General features: G+C 26.0%; 1 protein-coding gene across 1 annotated transcript; it reads left to right on the top strand.

Annotated features, from left to right (window-relative positions):
* The first annotated feature begins 230 nt into the window (after window positions 1-230).
* LOC136089591 (ribosome quality control complex subunit NEMF-like) lies at window positions 231-16,201 on the top strand. Its single transcript, XM_065815643.1, has 3 exons — window positions 231-408; window positions 15,793-15,864; window positions 16,042-16,201. Exons 1-3 carry the CDS (start codon window positions 350-352, stop codon window positions 16,199-16,201), a joined length of 291 nt encoding a protein of 96 aa, XP_065671715.1. The 5' UTR covers window positions 231-349.
* The last annotated feature ends 5,150 nt before the right edge of the window (window positions 16,202-21,351 follow it).

Below are 21,351 nucleotides of genomic sequence, written 5' to 3'. Positions count from 1 at the left end.
AAAGAAAAAATCTAGTTTGGCTGCAATCCATTTTAGTTATAGGTTAAAAAAACTAAAAAAAAAAAAAAGAATTTCAAGAATGCATTTTATTTATAGTTATAATAGTAACAATAAATTTCTATTTAGTCACGCGTAATTAATTTGTTATTAGTTTTACCAAATTTTATTTGTTATTAGCTTTACCCAAATTTCCCCTTGTTTTGCTTCCTTCCTTATATTTCATTGTCGTTATTTGTGTCGTAATTTGTATCCGAACTCGCACGTGTCATAATTTTTGTTGTTGTGCATTTGTGTAAATTTATGTATAATATTTCTGTGAATATTTCTCACATTTAAATAAATTAGCAAAATGAAGGCGAGATACACTACAGTTGATATTGTGGCAGCCATAAGTGAAATCAAAAATAGGTATTTGGTACTTACAGCTATTAATATTTGTTTTACAGTTTAAACAATAGTATTTAAAAGTGTTACTTAGAATCAAGTTAACTTTTTTTTCACATTGAGCGTTTTAATTTATCTCAAATTGTTCTTGTTTTGAATAAAAATTTTTAAATAGAATTCATTTTTACTTAAAAGTACCATTAAATTTTTATTGAGTTTTTACAGTTTGGAAATTATATATATATATATATATATATATATATATATATATATATATATATATATATATATATATATATATATATATATATATATATATATATATATATATATATATATATATATATATATATAGGGATGTGAGAAAATTTTGAAATTTCAAAACAAAACAATATCATTTGCATAAATATATGGCTCTAATTTTGAATTTTTTAAAAACATAAAAATTATCTCTGTAGGTCAAGTACTTCAAAAGTTATGAGATTTTTAAGTTGCGATTTTTTATATATGGAGAGGCTATGAAAAGTTGGACCCGATTTTTTAATTTTTTTTGCAAAAAAATGTATATTCGCCTAAATTTTTGTCTTCCAACTAAAAAATCATATATCAAAATAAAGCTTAGAGTATATTAAACAAATATTTAGTTATAAATATAAAACTGAATATATAATTAAAAAAATTAAAATTAAATATAAAGTTTTATATGTGCAAACAAAATAATAAAAAAAACATTAAACTTTATTATTTTAAAATTTTATGGATAAAAGTGTTCCATTTAAAGATGTTCATGCCATCATGAGGTCCCCAAGTATAATGTCACAAGCAAGTTGAACTTTTGGAACATCATAGTCTATTGCATCATTATAATCTTCTTCCTTGTTCCAATAAGCAACAACATATGTATCATGTATCTTTTTCTTTATTTTTTCGATTTTCCCATTGTATATAACCTTTTTTTCATCTTCATACCAAATATGGCATATATTTCTGCCTGTAGCAGCTCCAGACATGACATCCAAAATATCATTAAAATTTGCTTCACTCATGTCTGGAAACTCGTTTCCAAAAGTTTCAACACTTATATCTAATATTTTTAATTTTTTTTCTATTTTTTTTCTTTCTTTTGTATCTTTTTTTTGCCTTTTTTGCTCTGCTCTGCGTATCATCTCCTTTTTCACTTCAGACATCTTTAATCGATTAATCTCTCTTTTTTTTGTTGCAAAATTTATGGCCCACTCCATCACAGACTCTTTAACATGTTTTGGAAGACCGTTTAAATAGTTGATGACATTGTTTTTTCTGGCACGCAGTCTTGATGATAGGTAACAAAGAGTTGCATTAGGTGCAAATTTCTGTGCTGCACTAAACATTCCCATCATTTCCTCAGCATCCATATTGTGCAGCCTTGCAGATTCAGTCTCAAATTCCATTTGTTCTGTGGGCTTCATACTAAAGTATTTCTTATATTGCCTAATGATTGCTTCAGATATAGCAGTCAAGCAAACAGAAATCATTTTTTTCATATTGTCATCTTTAGGGCAGAATTCAATAAGAGCCTTCCAGACAAGATCTTTTTTATCAAATTCTTCATCAAAGAAATTTTGTGATCTTGATAAGATTTTAAATGGATTTTTTAGATATTGGTCAACCGTATCAAGGACTCTTTTAATAATAACAATACCATCTAAATGAGAGATTTGTTTTTCGGCTGAAACATAAAATTTTTTTATCCAAGGACTAGTTATAAGTTTTCCTATTAATCCAGCAGCACAAAGTTCTCGTTTAGCAATATTGTTTGCAAAGTCAGTAGATAAACTGGCTTGTAATCGAACGCATGAAGTAGTACCTGATGCTCAAATGTTTTAAAAATGTCATAATGTTGAATTAATATTCCACAAATATGAAAAAAAATATGCAAACGATTTCCTCTGTATCTAGGAAGTAAACCTTTAGGAAGCTCTTCTTTTAATAAAAATAAAACAAATCCTTTAGGATCACCTTTTCCATCCATGTACCGAAGTTTATTTAGTTGCACAACAATATTTCCGGCCATGCAGTCGCTACCAAATAGTTTTCCATTTTCTGTTTCTATAACTTTTAGAGCAGATCTACAGCTACTGGAAAATGTTTCTAGAGGATGAAGATGACAATTTAACTCATTGAAGGTTTTATTCCATGCCAGACTTAACTTTTTTATTGTGGCATGATTTGTAACAGCTCGATCAGAAATTGTATTAGATATGTTGCCAATTATAGTTTGACGACATTCTTGAAAATCTTTTAAATGAAAAGAGGCATAAGTTTTGGCTAAGTTGTCTATGGATTGACATATATGCTGCTCGTAGTCCTCTGATGTGCCACCACTTAACTCATCTAGCGCTACAACTTGACAACCGGTTTTAGTAGTAACGTGGATACAGCTGGCATGTACACCTTCCTGAGTTGTGCCATCAAATCCAAGTGTTAAATTCTTTTCAGATATAGCAATTTCTGCTGTTTGGAGGTCAGTGATAACACCTAGTTCCCTAACCATTTGTTCGACAGTAGTGCGGCAAGGAACAGTTTTAATGGTAACACCTAGATGTTGGGTAAAACTTTGAATTAAAGAAGAAATGCAATTTGCAGATACTTGGTTAGTCACAGCATCAAAAACAAGTGTTCGTAGTTCTGTATTATATGTTTTTTTGTTTTTCTTCGAAACCATTAAATTGCATTCTAAACTACTAATCTTCTCTCCAAGAAGAAGATTTTGATGTTCAAGTGATTTAATTATTTGAGAATTTATAACAAGTTTTTCTTTAAGTTGTAGAATTTCAGAGTTTTGTTTTTTAAGTTTCTGATATTTTTGTCTCTGACTTTTTAATAATAACAACAGCCTTTTGCAGTTTTGTTGACCTGCTTCAACTTCAATAGATTTTAATTTTTTTCTATAATTACAAATAATGATATTTTTTTTCCAAATTTTTTTCTTCAAAAGTCTTACTTCAATAGGCATTTGTTTAAGTTTGCTCTTTGTGTTAAAAATTGCTTCCCTATATTTTTTTCTTTCATCACTACGTGATTGTGATAATAAAGTAAGACGACGTTTTAATTTAGCTTTTATTGGTGTCACATAGGCTCCTCTTGGATCTTCAACTTGAACTTTGATTGGCACAACCCCTGAACCATTTGGATTTATCAAATTTTGATTTACTGAAGAATTAGATGGTTGAGAAAGTTCAACAAAGGCTGGAGTAGATGCTGATGAAAATTCATTAATAGCTTCGGGAACTATTGCCCTAAAAAAAACTTCTGTACAAATTTTTTCAAACTTTGACATATCCCTTGAGATGTTCTTTTTGAACTTAATAACACTGCTGTTTATTAAATGTCTGACTTGATTTTTTGTTGTTTGACAACTAAATTTTTCACTAACAATATTTGCTGTGGTAGTAAAAGAAAACTTATTTTTGTAATATAAAAAAATAACATGTCCTTTGAGGCATGTTGTCTGTGAATTAAAAGTTACATCACTATACAAAGACTGAAGATGATCAAAAATAATATTTTTAGGCATTTTGAGATTTGCGAATCACTAAAGAATATAAAAAATCTATATGAAAAATCTAATAAAAAATACACTAAAATCAAAATAATAGACTGAACAGTAGACCAAACAACTTGTATATTTAATAAAACAAAATTTAATAATCTGTTCAAAGTTTAGAAGCGAAATAAGAAAATAAGTGTTGCGCCAATCAGAATTCAATAAAACTACCATGTGATCCGGAAATTTTATATATGCGAACTCAGGGTAACAATGCTTCAAATTTTCAAATTCACAAAAAAACCTTGGGTGCTTGAGGAAACCTAAACTTAATATGAGCACATCAGATTTACTTCAAATTTTGAGGATAGTTGGTTTTATAAATATTTTAAAAGAACCTTTGAATTAAAGAAGGACCCTTGCTTATTTTAGGAGCAGTGATTCATAGAAAAACATCAAATATTTAAAAAGTAAAATTACACTATTTTTTATTTACAAAAATAACCATGAAATAAATCAAATTTTAGTTGTACCCTTTTTTTTAAATAAATACAAAATTTCATTTCATTTAGTTCCAAAATAGAGGTGCAGCCTGGTTTGGCCTAATTCAACTTTTTGCTAAATCAAAAAAAATGCGGACCAATTTTTATAACACTTTTTTTACGGCAAAAAACGCATATTCTCACATCCCTAATATATATATATATATATATATATATATATATATATATATATATATATATATATATATATATATATATATATATATAATAGTTTATATTAGATATATATATATCTAATAGTTTCATATTATATGTATCTACGTATTATGGTTGACGTAGTATTAATATATTATGTAATATTTAAAATATGCATCTAAATTATTTATTACTTAAATACTAAAAAAAATTATTTAGTACTTAAATAGCGCACCTAAGTTTAAAAAAAAAAAGAAACTAAGTTGTAATAAATCTAATAAAGGCCTATGCAGGCCTTCCATACTCAAGGTGATTTTGTATGCTAAATTTGTGGTTCACATGGGTTCTATTCAACAAAGTTGATGAAAAAGTTATCAAATGAGTACAAAGAAGAGCCACTAAATTATGCCATTCATTAAGGAGAAAAAAATATGAAGATTGACTAACCCTACTCAATAGCTGATCAATCTAAGCACGTAGCACACGAGTAGATGCAATTCAGTATTTTAAGGAAAGCACTGGTCTTAAAACTGCATCCTGGATCCACCCTCCAAACAAGTCCCAATCCGGCGATTGTCCTGGGCCAGCAGGTGCAGTTAGGAGAAATAAGGAATGACTAATCAAACAGTTCACAAATAACTGTGGTCAAAGAGAATACTTTTTCTTAAATAACCTGGTTAACGTTTGGAACACACTTCTGGATGCAGTTAAAAACTCCAAAGCTGCTAATTTGCTTAAAAACAGTTGCGATGCCTATGTGAAAACAATAGAAACTTTTTATACAGTTCAGCTGTCATAGTTGACCATATTCATTTGGTCAGATCTGCTTTGTACCACAGCTCAATCTTATTATAAAATCTCCTTAATATGTATGTATATATATATATAAATATATATATATAAATATATATATATATATATATATATATATATATATACACTTATTAAGCTATTTAAATTTTGTTGTTGTTGATTGTATGCCTTGTAACTATGTATTATTTGCATGCTTTTTAACTACTTGTAACTATGTCATGTGCCTCCAATTATTGGAGTTCTATTTAAAGAGTTAACATGCTGAAAGCTTCATGAGTTGGTCATTAACTTTTTTGGAGGGGTACCGCATGGCTAATCAAGGCAAATCCTATATTTTTTTCAAAAGTCTGTATATCAAGCGCAATACAGAGTGAGGTCCATATATAGATGCAGATCTTCCTTCCTGCTGTAAATTATTTATTCAATCAGAAAGAAGAGAAACTGAAGCTTTGCAACTGTTAGAGTCAAACACAAATGATGAGATTAAATTTTAAAAAATCAGGAAAGCAATTTAAGAAGCCAAATAATCAACTTATAGTAGCAAATTCTACTATAAATATATTAAATGAACATAAAAAGAGACCTTCTAATATAATTATTTATTGAGTGTAAGAATCTAATAAAGTTCCTTTAGATAATAAAACAAAACACGAATTTCATCAAAAAAATTAAAAACTACTTCCAAGTTTCAAAAATATATACATATCTCCAGATTTAACAGATGCTAAACGTCAACAGGGTTTTATACTCAGGACAGAGCGAAATAAACTGAATAATGCCCTCAAGGAGATGGATGCCTTTTAGTATGGTATCCGTGGAAATCATACACAAAAATTTAAAAAGAAACCAATCAAAGTTAGGCAGTAAGGCTAATTGTGTGTTATTAATGAGTAAAAAAGTATTGAAAAAATAAGTTGCAATTTTTGACCAATTTAAACTATTAGTTGCAACTTTTAATCCTAAATTAAAGCATTACTGAGACATGGCTCAAACCTACTTCTCTCTGCAATTTAGTTATTATTTAAAGAAAAAAGATGTTATGGTTGTCAAGGTGGAGGTGTATGTATTTATATTGACAACAGAATTATTTCATATGAACTTAGCAATTATACATTTACATTGAATCAAATAGAGTCTGGGCAAGTTTGGCAATGATAAATATCTTATTAGATGTATTTATAGACCATATGATTTTACGGATATTGCAGATATTGAAAATGTATTTAAAATTGTAAGAGAATATGTCCCCCAAAAAGGTTTCAAAGATCTAATTATAGTGATTTTAATTTATCTGGGATAAGATGGTTTAATGGTTCAATAAATTCAATTAAAGGATTATCTGTCATGAAGCATGTTTTCTATCAAATAATAAAAGTGATTACCTATATCAGCATGTAAACCAATAATTCAAAAGCAGCAACAATTAATCTGTTGTAAACATTTTAGGTTTAATAATCACAACTCGTCATCAAGTATAAGTGCCATCGCTTGTAAATTTGTTTTAGGAAATATATTTAAAGGTCATTTGATATCGTATTTTGATTTTACTCTTAAAAATAAAAAAATGAATGTAAAAAAAAAGTAAAGAAATTTTTATATAAAAAAGCTGATTATAATAGAATTCAAGGTTTTATTTCAAGTGTTGACTGGCTTCAGTGTTTTCATACTAAAATGTTCAAGAAATGTATGATGAGTTATTTTATTACACTTAAGAGGCATATAACTTATATATACATTATACGTAAATTCATCATCGAAGAAAGTATGGATAAACAAAAACCCCACTCATTAGAGAAAAAAACAATTTATGGTACTGATATTGTTTTTAGTAATAGAAAATGTTTAAGTAAATGGAAAAATTCAAGTCTTTGTAGCCAATATAAAAAATTATCAAAAAGAGTTTTATTTGAAATTTCCATAGCAAGAGAAAAATATTAAATAATGATTGTGGATGAAGCTAAAAAGAACCAAATTTTGTGAATTCATATACCTGTATTTTATGCAGGTGTATGAATTCACAACAATATGTAAAAGACTAAAAAAACTTATTTCCCCACTTAATAGTCACACTACTAAGTGGTGAAATAACTCAAGGTTTAGAAGAAATTGCCTATATAATAAATAAAAATTTACAAACTTTTTTTTACAACAAAAAAAAAAAGTGCACTTCATTTTTTGAAGCAAGAATCAATAATACCACCTTTAATTTAACTCATGCAGATATTCATTGTGATGATGTTGTTGAATCTTGTTGTGTAGTTTTATGTGATTTTTCAAAAGCATTTGATACGGTTCCACATCAAAGTCTTATCTTAAAACTTGAAGCATATGGTGTTAGTAGCTTGGCACTTCATTGGTTTCAAGCTTTCTTATCTAACAGAAGGCAAAGAGTTGTTATGGAAGATGTTTTAACTTGGGCTAAGGTGTACAGTGGAGTCCTCAAAGCTCCGTCTTGGGTCCTCTACTTAATATACTTTTTATAAATAATTTCTAATTTTCTCTGAAAAATATTTCAAAATTGTATGCTGATGACACAAAAAATCATGTCAGTTGATTGATGAGTTACATAATAGACTGCAGTGTGATTTAATATCTGCATATGCATGGGCACAAGTTTTAATATTGATAAATATCAATATTACAACTAAGCAACAATGTTAATATCAAAAAGGGACCTAGGAGTAATTTTTTGAGTTAACTTGAAGTGGAAAAATCAGGTATTATTGAGGGCAAGCAAAGAAAATTGCATATTAGGCATAATAAGAAAATCTTTTATTCGATTTGACGCAGAACTGGTAAAATCTCTATATCTTTTATTCAACCAATTATTGAGTTTGCTGTACCAGTATGGGCTCTTTATCAAAAACAAAATACTTCCATATTAGAAAGAAATTAGGACAGCGTCGTGCCACTAAATTAATACATTCAGTCAGGAAATTATGCTATGAAGATTGACTTGCTTGTCTTAGAATGCCCTCACCTCTTAAAAGAAGACAACAAGGTAACTTAATACAATTGCATAAAATTAGGTTTATTATATAAGATTATGATAAAGTTGAATTTAAAGATAATTATTACTTCAAATCAAGTTGTACTGTTGTGGCAACAGTTTAAAATATTCTAATGAGTTTTCTATACATAATTACAGAGAAAATATTTTACTTAACTGAGCTGCAAAATATTGGAATGAATTTCCAAAAAATGATGTTGAAGTTATTTCTGTAAATTCAAAGTAGTAAATTCAGTAAAGCAAGACTTGGTCAATGGGAATCAAACCACCATGAGAATCAGCTGTCATAGTGAGCCTAAGCTTTGTATTAGAATTTATAAAACTAAAAGTATAGTAAAAATCAAAGTTACTGATATAAGTTTTACCATCCTTTCAATTCTTTAAAAAAAAAAGTGCTTCAGATCACCTTATCAAGATGTTACAAAGTATGTTACGACCATCGCGATATGTTTTTTTCTTTTGATAATGGCTTCTTAATTTTAGTATGAAAAGTTAAAGCCTGAATGATTTTATTATTGAAATCAAATTATAAAACAATTTTCTTTATTGTTTTATTCACAGTTTGTTTAATCATTATATTGCTAAGCTTGTTAAAAGTATTTATTTCTTTTTTAAAATATATAAGTCGTTTATTCCAAATAATTGATGTAAATATTATTTTTTGTTAAAAAATGAAAAATTTTTTCTAAAAGGCAATTTTTTTTAAGTTTAAATTTTGTTTATAGTTTTCACTTCAATTTTAAATGTTTTTGTTCATTCGATTCTCCTGGGTTTTTTTAAATGATAACAGAACAAAATCACAAGTGAAAGTTGTTATATTTAATAACATTTTTTAAATGCTTAAATCAGATGCTGAAAGATTGCATAATTTGGTTTTTTTATATTAAATAAAATTTTTAGGACAAAACAAGCTCTTCCAAAGTCTCCAAATAAAAGATGAACTATTGCAGAACATTTAGGTGCTGAATATAAAATTTTCAAGAAATTGACAAAGTAAACATAATGTCCCCTAGAAAAAAAGATTGTTTCAAAATTGATGAAGACAAAGTTCAAAAGAGCTATTTAGTTATGAATTTAAAGGAGCTGTGTTGATTATCATAATAAAAATTTTTCTCCAATAGGTGCGAAATTTATATTATGCTAATCAACACAGATGATCTTAACCTAAGGTGACTTTTATAGATGATCAAATTGAAGAAGTGAAAACCGTTAAAAATATTACAAAATGTATTTCTCCCAAGTAAAAAAATAGAAAGTTTTTGGTTTCAAAATTGTCTTATATTTTGTAACGGGTTTGTAAAACAATTTTAAAATTAATGTTTTCACGTTTCTCAAAGAATTATTTTTTAAACCTATGTTGGGAACAAGGAGCATTAAGGGGATTAACCATTACAAGTTTAGTAAAGCAATATAGTATAGATAAATATAGCAGCCAGCCTTTGGTCGCCTATTCCAAATTAAACAAAACTAGTATTGAAAAATCAAAATTGAGAACTATGCAAGGCTTGAATTAAGTGATTGCGAATTGCAATATCTGAAAATATTTCTGGTCATCAAATTCTCAGTTTATTAAAAACCATGAACATTGTTTTAATAAAACAATCAGTTTATAATATTGCAAAAATTAATGAAAAACAAAACAATAAATTTATTATTAAAAAATAATAATAGTCAAAACTTATATGTTTTAAATTATTGTTTGTTTAAACACCAGTAGTTAAAGGATTATAAATAAAATAAAAAGTTTTATAAGAAAAAAATAAAAATCACTAAAGGCCCAAAAAATTTGCTCTGTAATTAAAAATCAACCAATAAAAAATTATGCTTAAGCTATTTGCACATAGTATGAAACATTGAAATGGAATTTTGTTTAGGGGAAAAGTTTGAGAACTATTTGTTTATTTATTTTTTGATTTAAATGTTTTTAATTAGAAATTAGTTAATAAAAATAATGGTAGAAAAATTATAAAAAAAGTTCTTTTATTCTGTTTTAAATTACTTATAAAAAGTTTAAATTAGTTTTTGTAAATTTTCAAACGTCTTTATAAAAAAAATTGAATATCTAAATATTTAAAATATTTGATTATTGCTAAATTCCTTTAGTGTTGAGATTTGTGGGGTTTTTTTAGTATTACATTCGGGCCTTGTTTTAAATAAAAAATGCTTAATGCAATATCCTAATGTGAATTTGACGTCATAAAATTCTCTTTTATTTTTTTATTTTTTATAAACATTGACTTTTTTAAATCACTGCAATAATATTAATTACCACAAAATGAGTTAAATGTTATTAAACTTCGTTTCTATTATTACCATAAAGGAATGTTTATTTTCTTTTTACTTTTTGCCAATATTAAATAATTAAATTTAATATTGCATTTTTAAAATGTTTGATATTAAAAAATTTCTCTCTTTTCTCAACATTTGCCTAAAGGAATTAAAATATGTTAAATTTTTGAATTTTTAAATTGTTTCTTAAATTTCTAATTGCGGCTTTGCAACTACAAATGATTTTTTATTTAAAAAAATTTAGAGATACAAATAAAAAAATTATGTTAATTTATTAACTATATTTATTAAAAGTTTACTATTTTATTAACGATTTTGTTGTGAAAGCAAAGATTATTTTTCCAAACATCATTTATTAAAGTTATATCGCTGTATATATTGTTTATTAAAAAATAATTGCTGTGATTTAACTTGCATTATAAAAAAAAAATTTTACTTATGTTTTGCGCTAATTTTTGGTGCAGCCGTTTATTTAAAATATAATTTTGAGTAAAAAAAAAAAAGAAAGGAAAACTGAAAACACAATTGCGATAAAAATGAGTTAATTTTTAAGAACAAATAAAATTTAAATATTGAACAATATTTAATAATATTTTTAAATAAATTTGACAGTTAAGTTAAACCCAAGCATTAACTTTAGTTTTAATAAATTTAAATATATTTTTTAAATCAAAATTTAATTATAAATTTTTAAATCTAAATTAAATTATATATTTTTTTTATCAGAATAAAATTATATATTTTAATTAAGTTAATTTTAAATCAAATTTTTCTATCAGAATTAAATTGTATTATTATGATCTTTGCTTCAAGCATTTTTATGCAAAAAAATCAATCATTACAATATAATAAAAACAAAATAAAAAAATGAATTTTTAATTTTATTTGAGTTTTTTTCATTAGTAAGTAGCGCTTACATCTAACATAATTGTCACTCAAACTTTTGTAATAAATGTTTTTATATAAACATCATTTAAAAGTTGATGTGATTTTTTTAAATTTTTTACTTTTTTTATCTTACCACTTATAGAATAATTTGAAAGTTGAAAAATTATAAAAAGCTGCTTAACCTAAATCGCTTACTGCTTATGTAAATCACTCTATGCATAACACTTAAAAACAAGGCCTGACATAATATCTGATGATTTATAAAATGAATTAAAATATTAAACTTTAAATCATGATTTTTAATAATGATAAAAATAGTAGTAATAATATGGTTTTATGAGATTTTATTAATTGTTACTATTTTAGAACAGACATTAATGTTAATGTCTGTCTCAAAATAGTAACAATTGTTACTATTTTAGAACAGACATTAACAATAAAAAAAATTGTTGATAGATGATACAAAAATTTTATCATGAGAAGTAGTAAATAATCATACAAAGCATAAAGTAATAATTGTTTTTATTAATTGTATTTGTTATGATAGCTGGGTACTTGTTCTTGAATGTATATATATAAATATGTATACATTCAAGAACAATATTAAGTAAAATGTTGATAAAATTTCCACTTGGACAATAAAAATTAAACTATTTATGTCAGGGTTTACATAATTGTAAAAATTTTGTTTTAAAAAAAATTTTGTTTCAATGAAAAACAAATATATTTGTAGTTCTTTTTAAATAATTGCAAAACTAATTCCATAAAATGAAATTAATCTAACACTCACTTTTACAACTGCTTCTTAACCTCATGATTTGCTGATTACAAGCTTTGACATGACATCATTATTAGTTGAATTCATTGTTTTTTCGTTTTGAAAGAGGTATTTTGGATTCCCATTTTACTCATAAGTTTCTAATGGGGTTTAGGTGCAACTATTTAATGGTAGCCAAAATGCTGACCCTAATTCCAAGGTTTGGTAATGGAATTAACTTTCCTTTTTTAGAGAAATTGTTGTGTCACTTTTCTTGTGTGTTTAGTTGTTGTCTTGTTAAAAAAAATTTCAATATAAATGCAATTGTAGAGTGAATCAAAATAAACTTTAAGAAAGTAAATCCAACATATAATTGTCCTGTCTTCAATATTTACCATCTTTCCCATATCATTAGAAGGAAAGTATCCCCAAATATAAGTGAGCTATCTTCAGATTTAACAGTTTTTTAAGATTTCAATCAAATGGTACGTCACAAAGTCTTGACCAAACTTTTTTTTGTTTTTTGTTATTTTTTGAAATTTACTCTCAATAAACCATAATGCTGTATTCCAAAATGACTCTTGTTAATATTTATTTTGCATACGCAAATTGTTTTTTTGTTTTTGTTTATACCACTAATGAAGGGTTCACTTTTCTGTTGGCGTTTAAGCATATTGAAACATTCGATTTAAGATTTTCAAAAACTTGTTTCAACTAGTTATTTCATATTTTACTCACATCTTTCTAACTAAGGTTGGCAGATATCTAAATTGATACTAAATGCTGTATTTGAAGCATATTGAGTTAAACCTATGAGTTAAATCTATATATTTTGAGTTAAATTTTGATTATTTAATAGATTTTAACTTTTTTTTTTTTTTAAATAATTTTACTTAAGAGGGTGATTTGTTTTTTATCAAAAAATTATCAAATAAGTCCTTAAAGCAGCACCCTGGTGAAGTATTGTAAAGTGATGTATCTACACTTAACAAGGTATCCACTGGAAGTAGATAAACAACAAAGTATAATATGCGGGAATGGTATTCAAAAATAGTATATACTACAATTTATGAAGATCAATTGGTTAAGTTGACAATATTATTAACTATTATTTGATAAAAAAAGTGTATTATATCAAAAGTGTAAACATCAAAATGATTTTTGTAAGTTATCTTTACTGATTGATATGATAAAACTATTACAAACATTAGAAATTTTCTCTAAATTTTCCAAACATTATCAAGTATCTTTTTTTTAAAAAATAATGCAGTGTTTAGTGTATTATAATGTTCCAGTGTCTAAATAGGTTGAATTTTAATGCAACTTTTTGACTTATGAAAGTGTTGTCAGTAAGCACCCAGGCTTGCTGCTAAGCTAAAATTTTTACAGGTTTTGAATTGTTTTTTTTTTATTCAAGCGTCTTCGTTGACTGATAAAACAACTCCATACTATAAATTTCAGTTGCCTCATGATCAAGCCTTCCCAGGAAACGCGTGTGGTTGCATGCCTTGTTCGTCCACGCTTAAAGTAATTTTTTAGACAACTTGACCACATTTTTATATAGTAAGCATTTACGAATTTGAGGCAAAATAAAGCTAAGAAACCAAAGAGAATATAACAGCAATACTTTTAAATTTTTTAAAATTTTTATAGAACTTTTGTATTCTTTTTTTTACTGTTGAAAATATCTTTTATAATGATTTAACAATAATTAAAAATTTTGGTATGCCATTTATTCAAAATTTTTATCAGTCCATATAATTAAGAAACTAATTTGCTATGTATGAGAAATTTTTTTACATTTTTTTCTGATGTTTATTCGTTTTGTACGTCTTTTGACTTTTAAAAATCTTTTTGCTATATTTGATGTTTTTTTCTCAATACTAATATAATAAGAAAATAACTTATTTATTTGTAAAATATATTATTTGAATAATAATTTTTGTAATGTCGGAATAAGTTTATTATCAGCGTACTCTACAAAATATCTATTGAGGCTAGTCTGCATAATGAAAAAGGTGCCAATGTAACATCTGTTTCCACAGCCAGATTTGAAAAAGAGCAGAGATTTTAATTGATGAAGATTACAAAAATGAAAGTAGTTTACTCATAATTTCCACTGAAAATAATGATGATAGTTCTTCTTTTCTGGTACATCAGTTTCCAGACAAAATCCTACAAAAGTATATATAAGAAGAGTTTGGGAAAGAATTGTCTGTTAGACTCAAGAACACAATGGAATAGTTTGGTGTCTGTAATAGAAGATTTCATCAAATTAAAAAACTGCATTAAAAAGAGTCCAATTGATTTAAAATCACCTATTTTGTTTTCAGATGCCAAGTTTGAAATGTTGTTGGATATTCTTTCAGTTTTATTTCCCATTAAGCTTACAGTTGAAGCAATCTGCTGACAGGATGCAACTTTGTTATCTGCAGATGCAGCTATTCAATTTATAATGAAATCAATAACTGACCATCTATGTTCATTAAATTCTGAATTGAAAGCAGCTTCTTGAAAGATGAACAGAAATTTCAGTTGTTTTGCAATATTTACGCGATACAAACTGCAATAAAAATCCAAGTGATGATGAAGCCAATAAAACAAAAGATCATTATTCAACTGACCAGTATAGAATTGGAGAGAGCTTTTTCGGCAGCTGGCTTAATCTGCACCAGAATTTGGTCAAGGATGGGAGATAATTCACTCAACAATTTATGTTTACTGAGGTTTTATATCAACAACCAACAGCATGTGCTGAAGAACCTTAAAATTTTATGTTTTTTCCTTTTCTTATAATTAATATATAACTAACATTTTACTGAATTTTGTTTTTTTTAATTGGCAAACCATTTTTTAATTTAATTATTTATTTTTTATTATAATTATTATTATTATAGGAAAAATAATAATACCAGTACTAATACTGGAATCCCGGGATTACAAATTTTCATAAAATTTTCATTTTTGTTCCAGTATTCCCAACAAATATATATATATATATATATATATATATATATATATATATATATATATATATATATATATATATATGCATATATGTATATATATAAATATATATATATATATATAAATATATATATATATGTAAATATTAAAGTGAATACTTTTATATTATCATCAATGATTTTGTAAACATGTGCTCAATACATAAACTAGAGCCATATACATTTTACTTTACCTCAGTATTAATATTCTGTTAATATTCATTTTACCAACCTTTTTATTTTGTTTGAGATTGATTTGTTTTCAGTTGGTTTTTTTAAGCTCCAAATTAGACAATTCTGCTTGTAGGCATAATATGGTACATAAAAAATGATTATAATCTTTTTCAATTAGGTATTGATTTTATTGAAGTTTGATTTAATTTTCATTGCATATATATAAAAGGAATTCCTTTTTTTTTTAGCTCTTCAATAGGACTCCGTGTTGCAAATGTTTATGATATAGACAACAAAACATTTTTGGTTCGACTTACTCAGTAAGAATATTTTTAAACTTTGATTTGATAATGATGCTTGGCTGACAACAGTAAAGTTACGTGAAGTTTTTAATAATAAATACATATTTTGTTGAAATAGATATATATAATATAAAAATAGTTTTAGATATAAATATTATATTATACCATGAGTATGATGATTATCTAAATTTATAGTGGAGAAATTAAATCAACAATCCTTGTTGAATCAGGAAATCGTATTCATTTAACAGAGTATGATTGGCCCAAAAGTATGATGCCATCAGGATTTTCTATGAAGGTAGTTTCTTATTTTTATAATATAATTGGAAGACTTGAAATAGTTAATGGACATTAGATGTTGTCCTCCACTAGTTCAGCAAAAATAAACTACTATTTTTTATTTCATCCCACATAATATGAGTGCAATTTGAAAATGTGTATATTTTATGTATAATTTTTATTGCTTTTAAAACATCGTCTTTATTATAAACCATTGTGTTGTAGCCCTATTAAGAGCATAATATGTACTTAATTATATGCTTGCAAAATTTTCGTTTACTAATTTTATTTTTTTTTAATTTTAGTTTAAACATTTTTTGTTTTAAACATCGCCTTGTTGTTAAGAATCAATTTTTAAATTCAAAATTTTAAAACCAAGTGAATAATCAAAGTTGAAAGTTTAAGAAATTATGTTTTTATAAAATTTTATATAACAATTACAGTTTTCTATCTAATTATTTTAGTAATGTTAATTATTTGCTTGAATTTTTTAGCTCTGCTACAAGTTAAATTTGTTAAGTTAAACAAATATAAGGTAATGACACAAAAACAATTAAACTTAACAGTTAGGCTTCATAGTTAAAGGTAATTTTTAAATTAAAAAGATAGTTAAGAAAGATAAACATGAATTTATTAAAAAAATGAAACATGTTTTAAAGATCATGCTAGACTAAAACGCAAAATATTGACAAATAAAGTTTTTATATAAACAAAATCACAATAAAAGCAAAATCACAATATCTCAATTTGTAATTCTCTCTCTCTCTCTTAGCACATTACACATTAACTTTTTTGAGAGAGAAAGTGAATGTGTAAGTTCTCCTTTTAGAAAAAGTAATTTCTGCAAAAGAAAACTTTTCTTTGTGAAGTTTATACTTAAAGATATTGATATTATTGATATATAAATTTGAATAGCAAGTGATTCCAAGTGTCAACAACTTGGTAAGAGCAAGCTATGCTTGCAAATATCTAATTTGCGTTGTTGCTTGTGCATCTTGTATTTGTGACATTGTATGCAGATTTTGTTGTCAATTGAAAAAATGACAAAATCTGCAAAGATTTTGAATCTCAAGAAATGTTCATTTGCTTAGACATGAAAATTTTGTTAAAAAGTTCTTGCACATTTTTTTATTAATTTTTTTATTATATTTTTAATTAGCATTACTATAATATTAATGATAAGAGATCAGAAACACTGATGTGTTTCTTATCTCTTATCACTTATCTTTTACTTATATTATACTTATCTTATACTTATCTTATTTTTTATTTTATACTTATTATCTCATTTCTTATTTATAAAAAACATGTTTTAATTGTTTGACACAAGACAAAAATGGCGCTACTTGTTGTATAGTGCAATACTTCAATCATTTACATATTTATAAAAGAATTGTTTTATAAATTTTGTACATTATCTTCACAAAATTTTTTTTAAAACTAGTACTTTTAGATTTATAGTAAAAGTCTTAATAAATAATTAAATTATTGAAAAAACTTAAAAATCATCTATTCTTCTGTGTTTGAAAAATCACTTAAATTAAACATGTTTTTAGACTTCAGATACTCTGCTAAATATTGTTTAATTGAAAATTAAATCTAGTAAACATTAAAGTTTTAATAAGATTAAATACAAGGCTTCAGCTTTAAATATATATTTAAAATAAGTTATTTCAATTCAAAAAATAAAAATAAAAAAGTCAAACAATTATTAAACTTTAAAATAACTTTTTGATATATTAGTATTTAACTGTTTATTGTAGTGATGCTTTTATTCGCTCTGATGTTTGTTCTTAAAAGTTTATTGTGAATGACTGCAATGAAGAGTTACCTTTAGATCTAATGCAACCAAAAATATAATAAAAATAAGTCTGGAAAAAAGTATTGCAATAGTTTAGATGTTGCATGTGGTGCTATCGAAAGCATTTAAACAGTATTATTGTTTGTCTTATGTATAAAATATATGACATAATAGATATAAAATATATAACTTCTTTTCATATAGATATGTTGTTTGAATGCACTACAACTATTAAACGACCGACGTTGAAATTTGACCGGGTTTGGGGCCAGGTTTGATAAAAAACAGCCAGAGCCAGGGCTGGGTTTGTGACCAGGGCTGTATAAACTTTGATACATCCTGGTTTTTTTTTCCTACCTAACCAACTGGACCCAAGCAGGTATTTAAGCTCTTATTCCTTCTTGTCGATTTTATGTCAAGTTTTTAACTCCACATTTTTCACCTTCTTGTGTCATTGCTATGTTAAACCATAATCATTTTTTAAATCTTTTTTCAATAATATTCCTCCTTGAGAACAAATGTCTTTTCATTATAAGAGTCAAAGGTTCTAGAAAATTGAAAAATCTTCTGTCATTAACTAAAGTAACAGTGTCATTAACTAAGTAACTGTAACATTCCATCTCTAATTTATGGGTGTGATCTTATTGCCATTCCAGTTAGACAGATTAACCCATTGTTGGACATCTAAATTACTTCGGCTTCCAATGCCAAAATCAATTCTCAGTTAAACACTTCTATGACTGGTGGTTCACACAACATTGCCTTACAAAAGTATTCTCCAGAACTCTCTTCTCACTAAACAATTAATAAGTGCTAAATCAGATTAGTCTTCTCTCCATTTTAGTTTTTTATCTGAAGGTTTTGAAATGATTAATTTTTTTTCTAGTTACAGGAAATACCGAAAATGAAGAAGAGTTTCTGGAATTTATTTTATCTATTAAAATAATATTTATGCAGGATATACACATTCAGCTATAAAAACTGCTACCAACATGTGTCCTGTTTAAAAACTAAAACTTAATGCAGAAATTATAATTATCCGAAAATAACAAAATTATAGAAAGTATTAAAATTATTAAAGTGTACGTTAATGCTGCTTTAAATAAAAGTGGTTGTTTAATTTTTTTTTAAATAATGATAGTTATGTCGTATTTCTAATGTTCGAAGGTAACTCGTACTTCTGTCGTATTTCTAATGTTCAACTCATTAAAAAGTTTTGCTCCTGCAAAGTAAAAAGAGCTTTTTGTCATTTTGAGTTTTATTTTCGGAAGTCTCAACAATATTCCTTGTCTGGTACATTTCTTGTTTTTAATCGTTTTGAAGTGATTAGTAAAATTCTCATAAAGTTGAAATGAGAATGGTTAAAACCGCAATGTTCTATTTATGCTCCTGTTTTATTTCTTATCTACAAAAACGATCTTTTTGACAATCTTACATCTAAAGTGGCTCTATTTGCTGGCAACTCAACTTTATACTCTTGCCTTGACAAAAAGTCTTAACTTTTTGATTGCTTCAAATAAACAGCCTATCTTTATTCTGATTACTTTTTTGTAATAGCTTGGGACTTGTAGTGGCTTGTGGCTTTAACTCCAAAAAACTCAGTTGTTTACTGAAAACAACTACAGTTAATTCTCAATAACTCGAACCACTGAGGGACCAATGAAGATGGTTCGACTTGATTAAAATTTTGATTGAAATGATCAAACAAATATTTGACTAAAGCGAATTCCGATAAGTCAAACTTTGGTTGATTTGAGAAATTGATTTGAAACAAATAAAGTTTAAACATTAAATATGCACTATTATACTAACAAAAACATGAAAAATGTTTCAGTATAAAAAGTTTCACTCTGTACACTCAAAAGATAGTATTAAAAAAAGTTTAGCAAGAAAATGACTTCCTTATTGTTTGGAAATAAAATTGCATCAAAAAGCTAGCGAATTTTAATCAAGTTATTTTGATTTCTTAATTTCCAATACAAAAAATTTGAGTTAACTGAAGAAATTTGCTGAAAGGGGACAAAAAAAATGGTTTGACTAAACAAAATTTATTTTTGAGTTATCTGAGGTTCAAAAGGAAATTTTTAATATTATTCAATTAGATGATTTCAAGGAACCAAATTAAACAGTTCAAGATAACAAAAGTTTGAGTTAATGGTATTTGACTTACCGGGAATTAACTGTGTCATAATGTTGTGGACATTCCTATATTGATGTATAATAACTCTCTCACTCTCAGACAAGCTCCGAAACCACATTTTAAATGTAATTAGACCTGTTTTATCTGCCAGAATTGAGCCCATCTACCATTGTCATAAGGTTCCATCTCTTTCTTTTTTCTACAAACTCTCATGGTTGCTGCTCAAACATGCTATCATCCAAAATTCAATTAACCAAAACTCATTGTTGATTGGCTTGTCATTCAGCAAAGTATGCTTTTACTATACTTTTCCCTTCATGCAAAATTTATGCAAAGAAAAAATTTATGCAAAGAAAAATTACCTATGCAAATATTTTTCTGATTTAATAAATGAAACCAGATTAGGATTCTCCATAAAGTTCTCATATTTTCATGATGTTTCTCAACTTTTTCTAAAATCAGAACACCAAAATCTCAAATCATCTCAAATCAAATCACCAAAATATACGCATATACAAAAATTCATAGCTTTATATTTTTTTATATTATATATTTTGTAATATTTTTATATTAGAATTCATTTTATTTCTTTTCTTTTTCATACAAAAAATCAGTTAGTGATTATTTATATTAAACCCAAATAACGATTTGTTTACATACACATTTCTAGAATTTTTGAATGGTTATGTCTAATGAAAAATGAGTGTGTGATAAAATAATTAAACAGGATATATTTCTTATTTTGAGATCTGTGGTTTTTAATCATAAGTATTTATTGAATTCAGCTGATTATTAGCCATATACTGTAATGTTTTACTGCTTACATATTATACAATTAATATTGAGCTTATGAACTATGATATAATATATTATATGAATATTATAACTCATAATTATCTTATAGTTTAAATTGTAAGTTGAAAAAAAAGAGTAAAATTCACTTCCAAGAAAGCTGCTGGCAGCCATTATAATATCAATAGTTAATAAGATAATGTGAAAGAATGAAGAGTGAGAAAGTGAAAAACTGCACCACAAAAAATAGCAACGTTGTAAACAAAGCTCTATAAGTTTTTTGTTTCTGATATAGTAAGCTTGGTAGCACATCTGTAGGAGTCATCTTTATTTAATTGATAAATAAGGATTAAAGAAGCTTCTTTAAGTGGAATTGATGGATAGAGGTTTATTACATCAAATGAAACTTGAACTTTGTTTTCGTCTACATTCCATGAGTTTGCTTTGTTAATAAAATCAAAAGAATTTTTCAAACGTGTTTTATTTTCATTTA

The sequence above is a fragment of the Hydra vulgaris genome, chromosome 13, assembly GCF_038396675.1.
Source record: "Hydra vulgaris chromosome 13, alternate assembly HydraT2T_AEP".
NCBI classification, from domain to species: domain Eukaryota; kingdom Metazoa; phylum Cnidaria; class Hydrozoa; order Anthoathecata; family Hydridae; genus Hydra; species Hydra vulgaris.
This window is presented reverse-complemented; position numbering and strand designations above follow the sequence as displayed.

Coding starts and splice junctions, on each gene's coding strand:
- LOC136089591 (XM_065815643.1), top strand. CDS start 350: ATGAAGGCGAGATACACTACAGTTGATATTGTGGCAGCCATAAGTGAA. Junction 409..15,792: donor ATAAGTGAAATCAAAAATAG/GTATTTGGTACT, acceptor TTTTTTTTTTAG/CTCTTCAATAGGACTCCGTG. Junction 15,865..16,041: donor TTTTTGGTTCGACTTACTCA/GTAAGAATATTT, acceptor CTAAATTTATAG/TGGAGAAATTAAATCAACAA.